The 13,704-nt window shown below is 42.4% G+C and overlaps 2 protein-coding genes across 2 annotated transcripts in view; both read left to right on the top strand.

Moving 5' to 3' along the window:
* rbm44 (RNA binding motif protein 44) overlaps nt 1–4,123 on the top strand; it is a gene marked incomplete in the record, with an annotated part of 10,140 nt that extends 6,017 nt beyond the window's left edge. Inside the window, 4 exon segments of the mRNA XM_035676039.1 lie at nt 2,309–2,376; nt 2,510–2,583; nt 2,840–3,065; nt 3,546–4,123. Of these exon segments, the coding sequence (XP_035531932.1) occupies nt 2,309–2,376; nt 2,510–2,583; nt 2,840–3,065; nt 3,546–3,836 (659 nt within the window).
* Nucleotides 4,124–5,210: 1,087 nt separating this feature from the next.
* The window catches only part of itgb5 (integrin, beta 5), a 46,893-nt gene continuing 38,399 nt past the window's right edge, over nt 5,211–13,704 (top strand). The window contains exons 1-8 of the mRNA XM_035676269.1: nt 5,211–5,821; nt 6,859–6,944; nt 7,099–7,306; nt 7,410–7,659; nt 8,938–9,106; nt 11,558–11,719; nt 13,161–13,256; nt 13,596–13,685. Of these exons, the coding sequence (XP_035532162.1) occupies nt 5,743–5,821; nt 6,859–6,944; nt 7,099–7,306; nt 7,410–7,659; nt 8,938–9,106; nt 11,558–11,719; nt 13,161–13,256; nt 13,596–13,685 (1,140 nt within the window). The 5' untranslated portion in view covers nt 5,211–5,742. The remainder of the gene's footprint in view (nt 5,822–6,858; nt 6,945–7,098; nt 7,307–7,409; nt 7,660–8,937; nt 9,107–11,557; nt 11,720–13,160; nt 13,257–13,595; nt 13,686–13,704) is intronic.

Genomic DNA, 13,704 nt, shown 5'->3' with positions numbered 1-13,704 from the left:
TTAGACCTAAATACAAATTCTGTTGTAATCACTACCACTGATAATAAAACAATACAAGCGAGACATAGTATTATTAGTAGTAGTGTTATTAGTATTATTACAAACAATCCCTGAAGATATTCAGTGAAATTCAGACATGACCTTTTGCAGCTTTGCAGCTGGCATCTGTTTATATTATAAAGTCCTAAACTCTAGAAGAAACTACTCAAACAACAGGTCTGAATTTGGACTAACAGTGGGTCAACTAGTGTCAGCAAGTGTTGTGTTCAAGCTCAAGTTTTTTAGCTTTTTAAAACTTTTTAGACCGAAAAGAATTTAAGGCCTGTGCTCAATATCAGAATATACAGTATAATTCTTCATTCTTGCAGCAACTGGGACTAGTCCAACCCACCTTCTCTCACAAAGTTCACTAGAAAACCAGCCAAAACAAGTTTAAAAATCCAGTTCTACATTTATACTATCCCTGTAGCAAACTGAAAGTGTACACACAGGCAGTTCTCTTGTTGTCTTTGTGCAGATGTACTTGGAACTGAGTTCAATTAGACCAGATCACAAAGAACTCATAACATGAATTCACTATTACAGATCTGTCCCAGATACACTTTATAAACACTTCACAACAGCTCTTTTGTTTGGGCATACAGTTAAAACCACTTTGGGGTCATTACAGGGATTATCAGGGGCATTACATCAGTGAATATGCCTGCTGTACCATTACTTGCTTTTCGGGGTAATTTTTCCCTCACTTGGAGTTGATGACAGGAAGCTCAAGTTCATTAAACAGCCACTGATGTTGCCAACAAATCTTTTTCCTGAAGACATAAGCTGCCCACAGTTAATAAGAGGGCAACTGAGTGCCACTAATGTGCCTTGCAAAACAGTTACAGTTAATCTGTAACAAAATCTAAAAAGAACAGAGTCCTGGGCATTTTAGCTAAATTTAGATAGGATTCATTAGATAAGTATGAATTTGCTGACACTCTGAACTGAGCTTGTTTACCACACTTGATCAAAAACACATTCCACCAATCCCTGTTGGGTGGTCAAGTGAATTAAAAAGGAAGAAGAAATGTACGTCATGGTGCTGTGCAAGCACAGCCCTAGCGCCCTCACTTCTTTTTTAACTGATCCCTTCTTTTTGCACTTTGAACTGTGTCAAACCACTGGATGGGATTAAGGGTCGGGTATGAATATTAGGGCTGCAACGATTCCTCGAGTACCTCGAGTAACTCGATTACAAAAAATGATCGAGGAATTTCCTCTGCCTCGAAGCCTCGTTTAATTAAATTTAAAGCTCACGTTTCGCACGGATTCTTTTTAGTGTGACACAACGTGCTTACGTCACAGGCTATGCGTCCCCTACAGTGTTGGGAGTAACGGCGTCTAATTAATTACTTTTCCCATCGTTGCAACGCCGTTACCGTTACTGAGAATGTAAAGTGGCGCGTTACTACAATTTGGTTGAATGAAGCGGTGGTTTTGAGTTGGAACGGCGTTACTTTCCAGATAACGGAGTAATGCTGATTTTAAAATTTTTTAAAAAAAAACCCCGTGTGTGTGGCGAGTGGCCGCGCATATGTCCTGTGTGTACTCTGACTGGAGAATGTAGAACAGTGTGGCTGTTTACTTATCTAGTGTGGTTGAAATGAAGGAGCAGCGGTGTCAGGCTTTCATCGGGACCGGAAACAGTGAATAACAGCGAAAATGGAGCAAACGCAGCAAAGCGAAAGTAATAAAAGGAAGAGACAGAGATGTGGAAGGTGTGGGATTATTTTAATTAAAAATGAAGGACAATCATAGTGGTGGGTGTGTACGTTAAAGTTATGGAGCTGGCGTACCGTAGTCGATAATTTAGTTGTATCGATATTAGAATTATGACTGAAAGTGGTTTACTGTCTTTGCACAATAGTATTAGTACAATAATGGTCGTTTTTCTTAAAAAGGAAACTAGAAATTTTTTGGTTGTATTATAATGTGGATTCTGTTATATAATTGCGGATACAAGCATAAAGTATGTTCCGATCCCTGTGACTCGATGGGTAACTCGATGATATATCGTAAGTGCAGCCGCTCTAAGTTTCGAATAATCAAACCTATTTGAAACATATGAATTCATTTTGAGCCTTTTTCTAGTTGGTTTTTGAGCTGTTGTGATAATCCGGTGTACCAGCACATGGCAGCGTAATCAGAATGACTTTGTCTCAAACAGTCAAATGGAACTCCCAGACGTCCCTGGTGACCTTGCTGAGTGGTCACTGAATGTATGTTTTCTGATCAAATCCTTAGTGGTGAATTTGTTTCACTACAGAATCAGCCAGTGAGGAGGCCAAGAGCTCGGTCCTCTGTGTTTCCAACCTACCCAGCAATGTGACAGAGGTGAGTTTTGTTTGTAAGTGTTATGGTCATCACATGGAATTCAATATTAATACGTTAGAAGCTGTGATATTGTAGTACCATTACAGCCAGCAGATGGCAGTACAGACTTTAACTGAAGCTTTGTCTTTGCCAGAGTGACGTGATGCTGTGGTTGGAGAAATACCATGTCTCTGATGTCAGCATCTGTGCTTTAAAGAATGATTTGAGGTGAGCTGCTCTGCTGTCTGACATCTATTGTAACATTGTGACATCACTTTCACTCATCCATGCGTTAGATTCATGTGTTGTTGCAGTCAGCTTTTCCATCATGTAAGGTTTTGTTACCTTGTTTGTCCAAAGTCCTTTTTCATGCACATCAGACTCCTCATGCAGCTGTTGAAGCTGCCAGTTTTAATGTCAAATCAGCTGTTTGCTTCCCAAACGGACACATTAACATCCGTGCCCCGCTGGCTGCATTCTCTAGAGTTGCCATAGTGATGACAAGTGGACCCCAATCTGCAGAGGCTACAGTGAGAGAGCTGAATGGCTGCAGCATGCAAGGCCATACTTTACATGTGGAGCACATCAACAGAGGCTTTGGTGGCCGCCACAGTCAGGCCTCAGCCTCCGTCAGTGGGCCAGAGTCTTCAGAGGACGCCACCAAACCACACACCTCCACGGCTGACTCCATCAGCACTGAGAGGAGGAGTGTCAGTATAACTGTTATTCATTAAATGTGCCTAGATCATCAGGACAGTACTGACAATATGTATTTACTGAACCCAGACCAGGGAAAATGATGGAGTGAAACCAAGTTGAATGGATATGATTCAACAGTTTGCTGATGCTATTGTGCTGACCTTTATTTCACTAGAATTCAGCTTGGATCATTTTTATGAGTTGCTTCCCCTATCATTGGTAATGTTTTAATACAAACTGTGGTGTGGTGGGGTCTGAACCACTGCATTAAACCAACATCCGCATCCCACCCACCCCACCACCAATAAAAGAGAATAAATAAGAATATAAATAAATGAAGCAAAAAACAATTGTACACGCTTCTACAGTTTCTCGTAGTGTAGACACTATTCTAGTCGTCCAGCAATAGTTGGCATGCTGTTTGGAATGAATGCTTTGCAATTGAATTTCCTGCTTTTGACAAGAAAAATGTGTTCTCTTTCCTCCTCTAGCACACTCAGCCACCACTTAGCTCCAGCATCAAGAACAGGAAGGTGGTCTGCATCTCCCCCACAGCAAAGGGAACCTGCGTGCCCCAGCACTACGGCACCATGGGCAGCTTCGACACCTTGATGGCAGAGCTGATCCAGCGCCACCCGGACGCTGAAAGGCAGAGGATTGTGGACGCTCTGATGGAGCTGAAGGCCAAGCACCAGGGCGTCCTCAGCGGCCTGCCCCTCAGGACCATCAGGGACATGACTTCTGAGCTTCTGACCAGGCCAGCGAGTGCCACGCAGTTATAAGAAGTGCTCAGCGCTTTAAACGTTTTTGATTTTTGCAAGTTCTTTGTTAGAATAGTATCCCAACCCCTCAAGTTTTTGTTGCTCTTACAATAGTGTGTTCTTTCCAAAAGTGGGTACATTGAAGGATTGAGGGCTTCATGCAGTGCCGCCTCTGTCAGTTACATTTGATTCAAACAATAGTTTATAAAGATTTCTAAAATGGTGTTAAAGGTTGCATATGGTTGTATATGCAGAAGTGTTGTTTGTATTATATTTTCTCCATCAATAAAAATAAATCATTGAAATACTTTCCCACCCTCAGCTTTGCTGTGCTCAACGTGAGCCCCTCAGGGCCTTCTTTGACTGATGTAGGATTGACCCCCCTGTGTTGCTGTAGCAAAGGGAACTCTGATGGTGGCGCTGCTGGGGGGTACAATCGCTGGCTCCCCTGGCTAGTCACATGCATAATCTGATTCTGAGTAATGAGTACTAATCTGCTAATATAATAGGCTTCTATTGGATATTTTCCATTAGGTACTGTTCATTTAAAGCTGCAGTAGCTAATGGATAAAGATAACTTAGTCATATTTGCTGAAACTTGGACTATATTCTGACAGTAAAGGTCAGCTTCCTCTGGCTCCTCCCACTGCTCCTAATGGCATCTGCAAGAATCCACCGGGCCCTGAACGAACAACAACCATCAGTAGCAGAGAAAGCAGATGTTTGGTGAGAATCTTTGCCAGACTTAAATATCATTCTGCAATGGAGACATGATCGCAGACCTGTCTTCAAAGCCCCCACCCCCAAAAGTGTCTTTTCATCTTTCTCTGCTCTGATTGGTTGTTTTCGTTCAGGCCCTGTGGATTCCTGTATATGCCATTAGGAGCTGGAGGAGAAGCCAGAGGAAGCTGACTGTTTGACAGATTATCTGTCTCATGTTCTACTGTCAGGATGTAGTGAAAGCAAATATGAGAAAAGGTTGTCTTTATAAAAAACACCTAATGGAACTTTAAATCATTATTTTTTTAAATAACAGTTAATGTAAAGTGTAAAAATAAATGCATATCCAGCCGGTGTCCTGCTTCACACTGCCCCTGCCCCCGGCCTTTTGGTTTCGGTGTGCCACCCACAGATAGGTAGGTTGCATGCAGTAAATATATGAGCAGCCTGTCACCATTCAGCAGCACTGCGATGCTTTGGATCATCAGTGTAAACAGTGGAGGGAAATGAAGTTAAAGTCGAGCCCCCCGCCCCCCACCCCGGCAGCTCCAGTCCTTGGGAACCTCCACTAGGTGTCCGCACCAGCAGCAGGGCTCGACCGGGAAATGGAGCCAACTCAAAGCACCGAACGGGTTAATGTAATCCCTAGTTGGGAGTGGGCGGAGACTCCGGCTGGAACGCCAACCGGGCCAAACCTAGTAAGCAACACGAATGTGCGAGAGAAAATCACTGCTGGAGTTGTGTGTATGTGCTCATCTGCTTCTGCTGGGCCTTTCTGTCCCCTCTTCCAGCTCACACCAGAACACACTGTGACCCAACCCGACCCAGAAGAGCCATGAGATCGACGGAGAAGTTTTGGAGTTGCTGTCAGCTTCTGGTGAGGTCAAGACCTGGAGGGCTGTAGAGGCGTCAGAGAGAGAGAGAGAGACACCCGGCGGATCAACAGGACTGTGGAGCGCTCGCTGTCTGCAGGCTGTAAAACAATGGAGAACTGTCTCTGTGTTTCCACGGATCCTTCATTATGAGCCCACTCTGAGCGCTTCAGTGGAGCCGACATGGTCTAAGCGCACTTTGCCGCTGTGGTTTGCGCTCATCCGACGGGACTACATCCAATGAGAGCTCTGGCGGTAGAGGAACACATCGGTGTCAACTGCGAATAGAGATACAGATATTTCCCAGAGCGTTGATAAACACGCCGAGTGGCACCATGTGGAGCCCGGGGACGCGGATGTGGCGAGCGGCGCTGTGCTGCATGCTTCTGCACACATATCTGCACACTGCTGGAGGTAGGACAAAGCAGACAAACTATTATCTGCTATCAGCCTGTTTTCCCAACAACATCATCCAGTGAGCTAGTGTTTGGTGTACACACACACACACACACACACACACTGAGTTTAGAGCTACTGTAAACTGGAGCCACATGGGGGAGAGAGAAACTAGTCAGCATTTGGTTGTTTGTGTTTCCAGCACAGCTTACAGTGGAGTGATTGCTCTGAGGAGTAGAAATATTATATTTGTGTCTTATTCAAATCTGCCTCTGTAAAAGCAAGGTCAGTAGAGGCCTTTATGTTGGAGAAATATCAAATGATCAAATGCCAATAATTGGCACAACTGTTATCATTGTGTACTGCAGACACACTGGCTGACCTGAAAACAGAAACACCCTTGCAATGTCATGCATTCTTCCTTCGTGAATATTGTAGTTTTTAGTTGTCAGATCGTCGTGATTCAGTGTTCTGGCTGCGGTTTACTTTTATTGAGATGTGTCCGTCACATTTTGTCCTTTACATACACATCAATAGAGATGCTAGAAAGACCCAACACAAACTGCAGCTTCAGGCAGCACCATAGAGCTGCAGAAGCCAACAGAAAGCGTTGGATTGGATCACATTACTGGCCCTTCATTTTAAAGGACCAGTGTGTAAGATTAAGTGGCATCTAGTGATGAGTGGCAAATGGACTCACTTCACCTTCTCCTTCCAAGTGCAAGGAGGAACTATGGTGGTAGAGGAACACACGAAAAACCTAGAGCCACTGTTTGGTTTGTTCATTCTGGGCTACTGTAGAAACATGGTGGTTCAACATGTCGAACTCTGTAGATAAAAGCGGCTCATTCTAATGTAACAAACAGTGATTCTTGTTTTCAGCTGAGTATACACTACAGAAACATACCTATGGATATTATATTTCATTTCTGACAATAGATCCTCCTAAGTGTTACACACTGGACCTTTAAGTCCTTACAGAAGTGTTTGTCTTTCCATTTCAGTCTCAGTACTGTAACTATCCTCTGTCTGTGATCTTTTCCGCCCCCTCTCAGGTCTCAACATGTGTATGAGTGGCAGCGCTACGTCATGTGAAGAATGCCTCCTCATCCACCCCAGTTGCGCCTGGTGCGCACAAGAGGTAAAGCTGTTGCATTATTTTCAGGATTTACACTCTGTGCAGGTACGGCTTCCACAGAGTTGATTGTAGGCCTTGTGTCGTTATTTTTCAACCCGTTTCTTTCACGAGTTACAACAATCACTAATTTGGGGGTTTGTGGCTTTCCATCCTTCAGGATTTTGGTAGAGGGCGGACGCTGACGTCACGGTGCGATTTTATTCAAAACTTGCAGAAGAGGGGCTGCGATTCCCGGTTCATTGAGGACCCCCACAGCAGCATTTCTGTCCTAACGAACATGCCCCTGAGTTCTACAGGGTCTGGGTCAACCCAGTACGATGTTGTCCAGATCTCGCCTCAAAAGATCTCTCTCAGCCTGCGGCCAGGTACGTATCCTACACATTCAGAGTCAGGGAGAAAGGAACTTAAAAAGCAAAGTTTTGCGAGTAAAGCTGCTGACAGATTCTTCCCACCTGCTTTGCCAACCAGGAGAACAGACGTGGTTTGGGGTGCAGGTGCGGCAGGTGGAGGACTACCCAGTGGATCTCTACTACCTGATGGACCTCTCTCTTTCCATGAAAGACGATCTGGACACCATCCGGAACCTGGGCACCAAGCTGGCCCTGGAGATGGGCAAGCTCACCAGCAACTTCAGGCTGGGCTTTGGTTCCTTTGTGGACAAAAACATGTCCCCCTTCTCTTACACAGCACCCAAGTACCAGGAGAATCCGTGCAATGGGTGGGTAGTGGCAGCAGCGTGGTTCTTTGATTGCTTCTGGGTTCAAATTCCAATGCATAGAATAATATTATAGGTGTGTCAGCCATGTTCAAACTGTACATTGTATGTGTGGTTAAGCTTAAGAGCTGTTCTCTTGTGATGTAGATGTACCACAGTAGATGAAAGGGAAACCCTGAAATAATAATTGACTCTGACCCACACGTTCTATCTTTACACATTCATAAATCATGTATAGTTGGATATCCTGCAGTTTTCATATCTCATAAAGCAGAGTAAAAATGGCCCCTCTCCTCTGGGTTGTTGGTGAGGGCAAGCTGAAAGGAAGCAGAATAGATAGAGGGGGGGGTAAAAAGCTGTGGCACACGCCGTTTGCCCCGGAGGTGAGACCGCACTGCACTAACTCACCGCCTGCCATCGCGCATCACTTCCCATCTAGGTTATGGCGTTGTTTTGGTCCGTGTGCGTGTGTGTATGTCACACACAGCGAGGCACAGAAGGCAAGTATTTAAAGGGATAGATGTCAACATTTTGACCCCTAAGCACCCTCTGCTATTGCTCATCCCGTATATACAAGACGAGAAAAAGATCAGCTGGATCTTGAGGAATGTCTCATTTGATGTTATGTTCCACCGTTATCAAAGCACAATGAACTCCTCTTGAAATAAACCCTTCAGTGTTTTAATTTTGTACAAACTAGTCAGTTTATCATGTTTTCAGGCTTGGAGAGTAACAGATTACATGTTAGGATGCAAAAAAAACTGTAATCTTTTACAGTTACAGATGTAATTCAGTTAGTTATATTTAGGAAAAATTAGCATTATTTAGCAGGATTACAAATTTAAAATCAGTTTTTAATTGAAATGCACTGAGCAGAGGACACAGTTTTGATTCTAAAAAGCGTTCCATTCTTTCTATTTCCATTTCCTTTTCTAAGGTTACATTGTTCTGTTGTCTTGTAGAATACACTTACATCAATACTTTTTATTGACACTTCCTTTCTTTTGTCTTTATTTTCGTATTTGGTCATCCAAAAGTAACAAAGTAATCCGGTTACATTACTTTAATATTGTGATGCCTGGATCAGGTTACTGACTACATGTTTTAACAGGTAATAAGTATCAGATTACATTTTTAAAGTAACCCTCCCAACCCTGCATGCTAATAAGTAAATGAATGCAGATAAAACAAGGCTGAATCTTTTTTCCACTTTGAATATTGTCCTGATGTGACTTCCAGAGGAAATATCTGGACCTCTAACTATCTATCACCCCTTAACAGATACAAGCTGTTCCCCAACTGCGTCCCCACCTTCGGTTTCCGCCACATCCTCTCACTGACGGATAAAGTGGACCGCTTTAACGAGGAGGTCCAGAAGCAGATGGTATCTCGCAACCGGGACGCACCGGAGGGCGGATTCGACGCCATCCTGCAGGCTGCTGTTTGTAAGGTGACAAGTGTCTTTCTCTCTTTTCTTCCACAGCCTGACATTCATGCATTGCAGAGTCTTATTTAGTGACAGCACACATTTGGTTTGGATGGAGGGGAAAGCTGCCGTGAAACCGCTGAGACGCCCTTGTGACAAGCATCTATTTGCTTGTTAATTAAAAGCACCGGGGGGTATAGACAGGAAGTGCAGTCTGGTGCAGCTGGTTAAACATGAGGACGAGTCTTTGGCAGGCCCAGTCATAACCCTGTTTTCCTCCCAATTTAATTGTTTTCTACAGGAAGAGAATGACTCCCTCCATTGAGCTCCTGCCTTGTAATTTACTGGTGCCTCACTGCAGGCTGGGCCGGGTCTGTCCGAAAGCCTCATTGATCCTAGTTTGTTTGTTAATTTAATTCAGTAGTGGAGGGCAGTTCAGCAAGTCAATGTGAATGTTATCACGTGAATATGACTGAAAATCAATAAATTGAATTAAATAGTTGTGTCCAAAAGAAAATACCCTTTTTAGTGCACATGACTTATACACGGTTTATTTTCTTGCAAAGTTTCTTTTTTTTTTTTTTTTACTATAAGTCTAAAACAACAGCAGAAAGCTCAATGTCACACAACATATTTTCTGTTTTTAAGAGGCCTCTGATGGGGTATCCACAGCTCTGCTGTAAACAGTACAGGCCAAATAACAAACAAAAGAATGACAGAATCCCTCTCCTCAGTGGTGGCAATGTTGTGTTTCTGTAGTGGCATGCATTAGTCAGCACTCTGTCAGATGCTCACTTTGCCGTCGCCTGTTGTTTCCTATTGATAAAGGCCAGGACTGGGCCTGCAGCAGAGAGCTCTGGCTGTTGTTACACTCTCACTGTTTTGTGTGTGTTTGGATCAGTGGTTGTCAGGCTTGTGGGAAGTATCCATTATGGGTTTTCAGTTAATGACGATGCCTGTAGAAAGCAGGATTTAAAGGTGTTGACATGAGGGGTGGAGCTGTTCACAAAATTCAAGGTTGGTTTCCTGTTTAGGGGGTCAACATATGTGGTGTAGTTTGGCGTGTTCTTTAGGGGAGAGCGGTTGCCTTAACAAAATTCTGAATTCAAACAAAAATTATGCTTTTTTTATTTTTTAGGGTTGCACAATTAATTGAAATATTATTGAAATCCCAAGATAACCAAGAAGACCAAGTGCAATATGCAAATTGTAGAAGCTACAGTTTATAGATAAAGGTTAAAGGTAAACTGTGTGACAAGCAGCATTATAATGAAGTACTGTAGAGCTGCAGAGATGTCCTGGCTGACAAATCTGAATTTGTGATGCAAAAGTAATGCAATATGATGTTTTTACGATTGGGCAGTCCTATTATTTTTTTTATAAAAACGGTCACATTACTAATCATATGCTGAAATCTTGCATCCTCCTTGACTTCATAGGACTCTATATCTTTGTCTGTAAACCCTCAGTCAGTTGCTCTTTCCTACCAGACTCCCACCTTCTAGTGCTGTCTGCGGACATACTGTCGACGCAAATGGTTCATCATATTGGAAGTATTGGTGATAGCTTAAGCTACACGTGTTGCACACAGTTGCACATTTTGGTAAAAACTTCATTTTTTTGAAGATTAGTGTGGGAAAGATTGTTTTTGCATCACAGATTTAATTTAATTGAAAAAAACTATTACCTACCTAGGCCAGGGCATCTCTGAAGTACTGTAGTTTGAGAATTACAGTACATCATAATGCTGTTTGTCACACATTTAACCTTTGATATGGATATTGAATTTGACCATATTGTGATTTTGATAATATTACGATTAATTGTGCAGCTCTAATCCTCATAGCTAGATTTAGAATCAGAATTGGGTTTATTGCCAAGTAGACATGCAAGGAATTTGCCTTGGTAAATTGGTACATAAGAATTAAACATAAACAAATAAATAAAAAAAGAGAGACAATATGTACAATACAAATGTTACTTAAATAAATGAATGTGCATGAACATTGTCCAGGGTATGTTCAAGTTAGCAGTGTGACACAGATTGGTATTTGCAATGGGATAAAATCTAATGGATGTGCAGTAATGTAACATAGACTAACAATAGATTCAGTGTGGGTGGTGGGACTTGTTGAACACTATGCGTAATGCTCCCATACATCAGACCAAAACAGTGCTGGTGGATCGTCTAACTGTTGGCTACTCTGTCTGTCCACTGGCCATTTCCAGGACTGACTGACAGCTGCACACTACACTTAATCTGCCCCCCACCCATAACTTTATTTGAAGTTTTTTTTTTCTGCGCATGCCTTTTTGACCTTATATAAATGAACCAGACAATACATACACAACCCGACCTGGCGCTACTAATGTTTCCAAATCATCCTTTGGTATAATCCTAACCAAAATAAATCATAGCAAGATTAGACTGAAAATACAAAAAAGCACATTTAAGCTGCTGTACTCTGTAAACAGGAGGAGATAGGTTGGAGAAAGGAGGCCTACCACCTGCTGGTGTTCGCCACAGACGATGTACCTCACCTTGCTCTGGACGGCAGGCTGGGAGGCCTTGTCCAACCCCACGATGGACGGTGTCACCTCAACGACAAGAATGAGTACAGCGCCTCCACAAAGATGGTAAGGAGAGCACAGTGGTGTTTTATATCGGAGCTGGTCTGAAATAAAGACCCCTCCATTGTCCTTTATGCAATGAAACATTACAGTAACTTAAGAGAAAAGGAGGTGCAGCGTAATCTCATGCTGATATGGAACTCTATAGTTTATACAAGCGACTTTTTCAATTGGAAATTCAAGTGGAATTATCTTATAGCAGTAAATTCACCCTGCAGCTTAAATGCTCTAAGAAACTTGAAACTGTACATGGAATTTACTGTTACACTCATTGCCATTGGCCAATAAACCTCTGGTACTTTTCCTTAGAAACTCCAGCTGTGAAAGGACGCTTTAATTTCTATTGTTTACTCAAAGAATGACTAAGCAAGATGTCTGCTATGTGGAGCCCGCTACCTTCTTTGATGACAAGGAGTTCCTGGCTACACTTGGCTCATATCCCAGCCCGCATTACCGGATTTACATAAGTACTTCTTATGTCAAATGTATTAGCAAAATCCGTCTTTATTCCAAAGACAAACTTTAGTGAATTCAGCTGAAATTAGGCATTTTTTTTTAAATTCTTATTTAACCCGACAACTTAAGCGCTACTTGCTTATTAAGCCTGTGGTGGTAATTGCAGAGGGAAGGGCCAATACACACGTCCACACCTGGAGGCTGCTAGTAAAACCACTGAATCAACTGTTGACTTGTAAATACATGGCTGGCTTATCTGTCTTAGCCTCCATTTTCTACCAAACTCTTCTAACTGACACGTGGAGCAGTTTGGATATGAGTTATAAAGCTAATGAGGAGCCAGTGGATTGTTTTTGTTAGATGCAGAAAAAGCACACAAAGAAAGTCTTTCACACATAAGTTCATGCTGTGTTTGAAGATGCCAGAGGACTAATGATATAAAAACTGATCAATATCATGTGTTCATAATTTCACAAGATTAATTGGTAGCTGTGTTCATCATACAAGAGCTACAGGAGAGAAATTCTGTTGTAAAGGGAGAGCATTTTCCTTTGACTACAGTCCTATTATGTCTTAAACTTCTATTTCTCTTTCTGTTTGTGGGACACATTGTCCCACATTTCTGGTTTTGACCGTTGGATTGGTGATGGATATGAATCACTGGGAGTTTTTTTATTTTCTCGGTCCATTTGAGATAAAAATCTCAGTAGGGTCTGAATTGCATCCAATGAAAATAAGCAAATCTTAAAGTGCAATCTGGAGAGCTCTCAGACTCTTTGTTTCTGATTGTGGAACGAGATAAACATGAGCCCAGAAGAAGAATCCACATCCACCTTTACTGTGGCGTCAAAAGGCCAGCAGAGCAAAGTAAACACAACACTGGGGTCAGAAGTGCATCGACATTTGTAGGCTAGCTTCCTGACTGGGAACTCTAAATACGGTATGTGTGGACAAAAATACCCATAATGCCTCTTTCCATGTCTCTCTACAGGACTATCCCTCACTGGCTCTTCTCGGGGAGAAACTGGCGGAAAATAACATCTTTCTCATCTTTGCAGTGACGAAACGGCTGTACGTTATTTATAAGGTACTTCGATTTCACCATTTTATCTTAAAGGCGCAGGATGCAGGATTTGGCCTTGCTTTGGGTTTGTTGTTGTCTTTATGTTTTTGTCAAGATAAATGCCTTGTCTTTTACTGCAAACCAAATCTACCTATGAAATACAAATAAAGTAACCTTGAACCAGCAAACTGGTTAGAGGGTTGCGTCTCTACAGATAAAGACACTACTACACACTTTTAGTCGGTCTACACATTGTTTGGAAAGTCCTGCACAGTATGCCTTTAAAGTACACATACATGTATTATTTATTTATTATTTTGTGTTAAGGGGACTAATACTGCTCTCATTTCTTCCATGACAAAGAATTTTACTGCACTCATACCTGGAACTACAGTAGAAATCCTGGACCAGGACTCTAAGAATGTCATTCAGCTGATCATCGCAGCTTACAATGTGAGTAAAGAAAGTCTGT

The sequence above is a fragment of the Morone saxatilis genome, unplaced genomic scaffold (assembly GCF_004916995.1).
Source record: "Morone saxatilis isolate NCDOM2014 unplaced genomic scaffold, NCSU_SB_2.0 Contig5, whole genome shotgun sequence".
In the NCBI taxonomy this organism is placed as follows: Eukaryota; Metazoa; Chordata; class Actinopteri; family Moronidae; genus Morone; species Morone saxatilis.
Note: the sequence above shows the minus strand (reverse complement) of the source record. Positions and strands in the feature narration are given on the sequence as shown.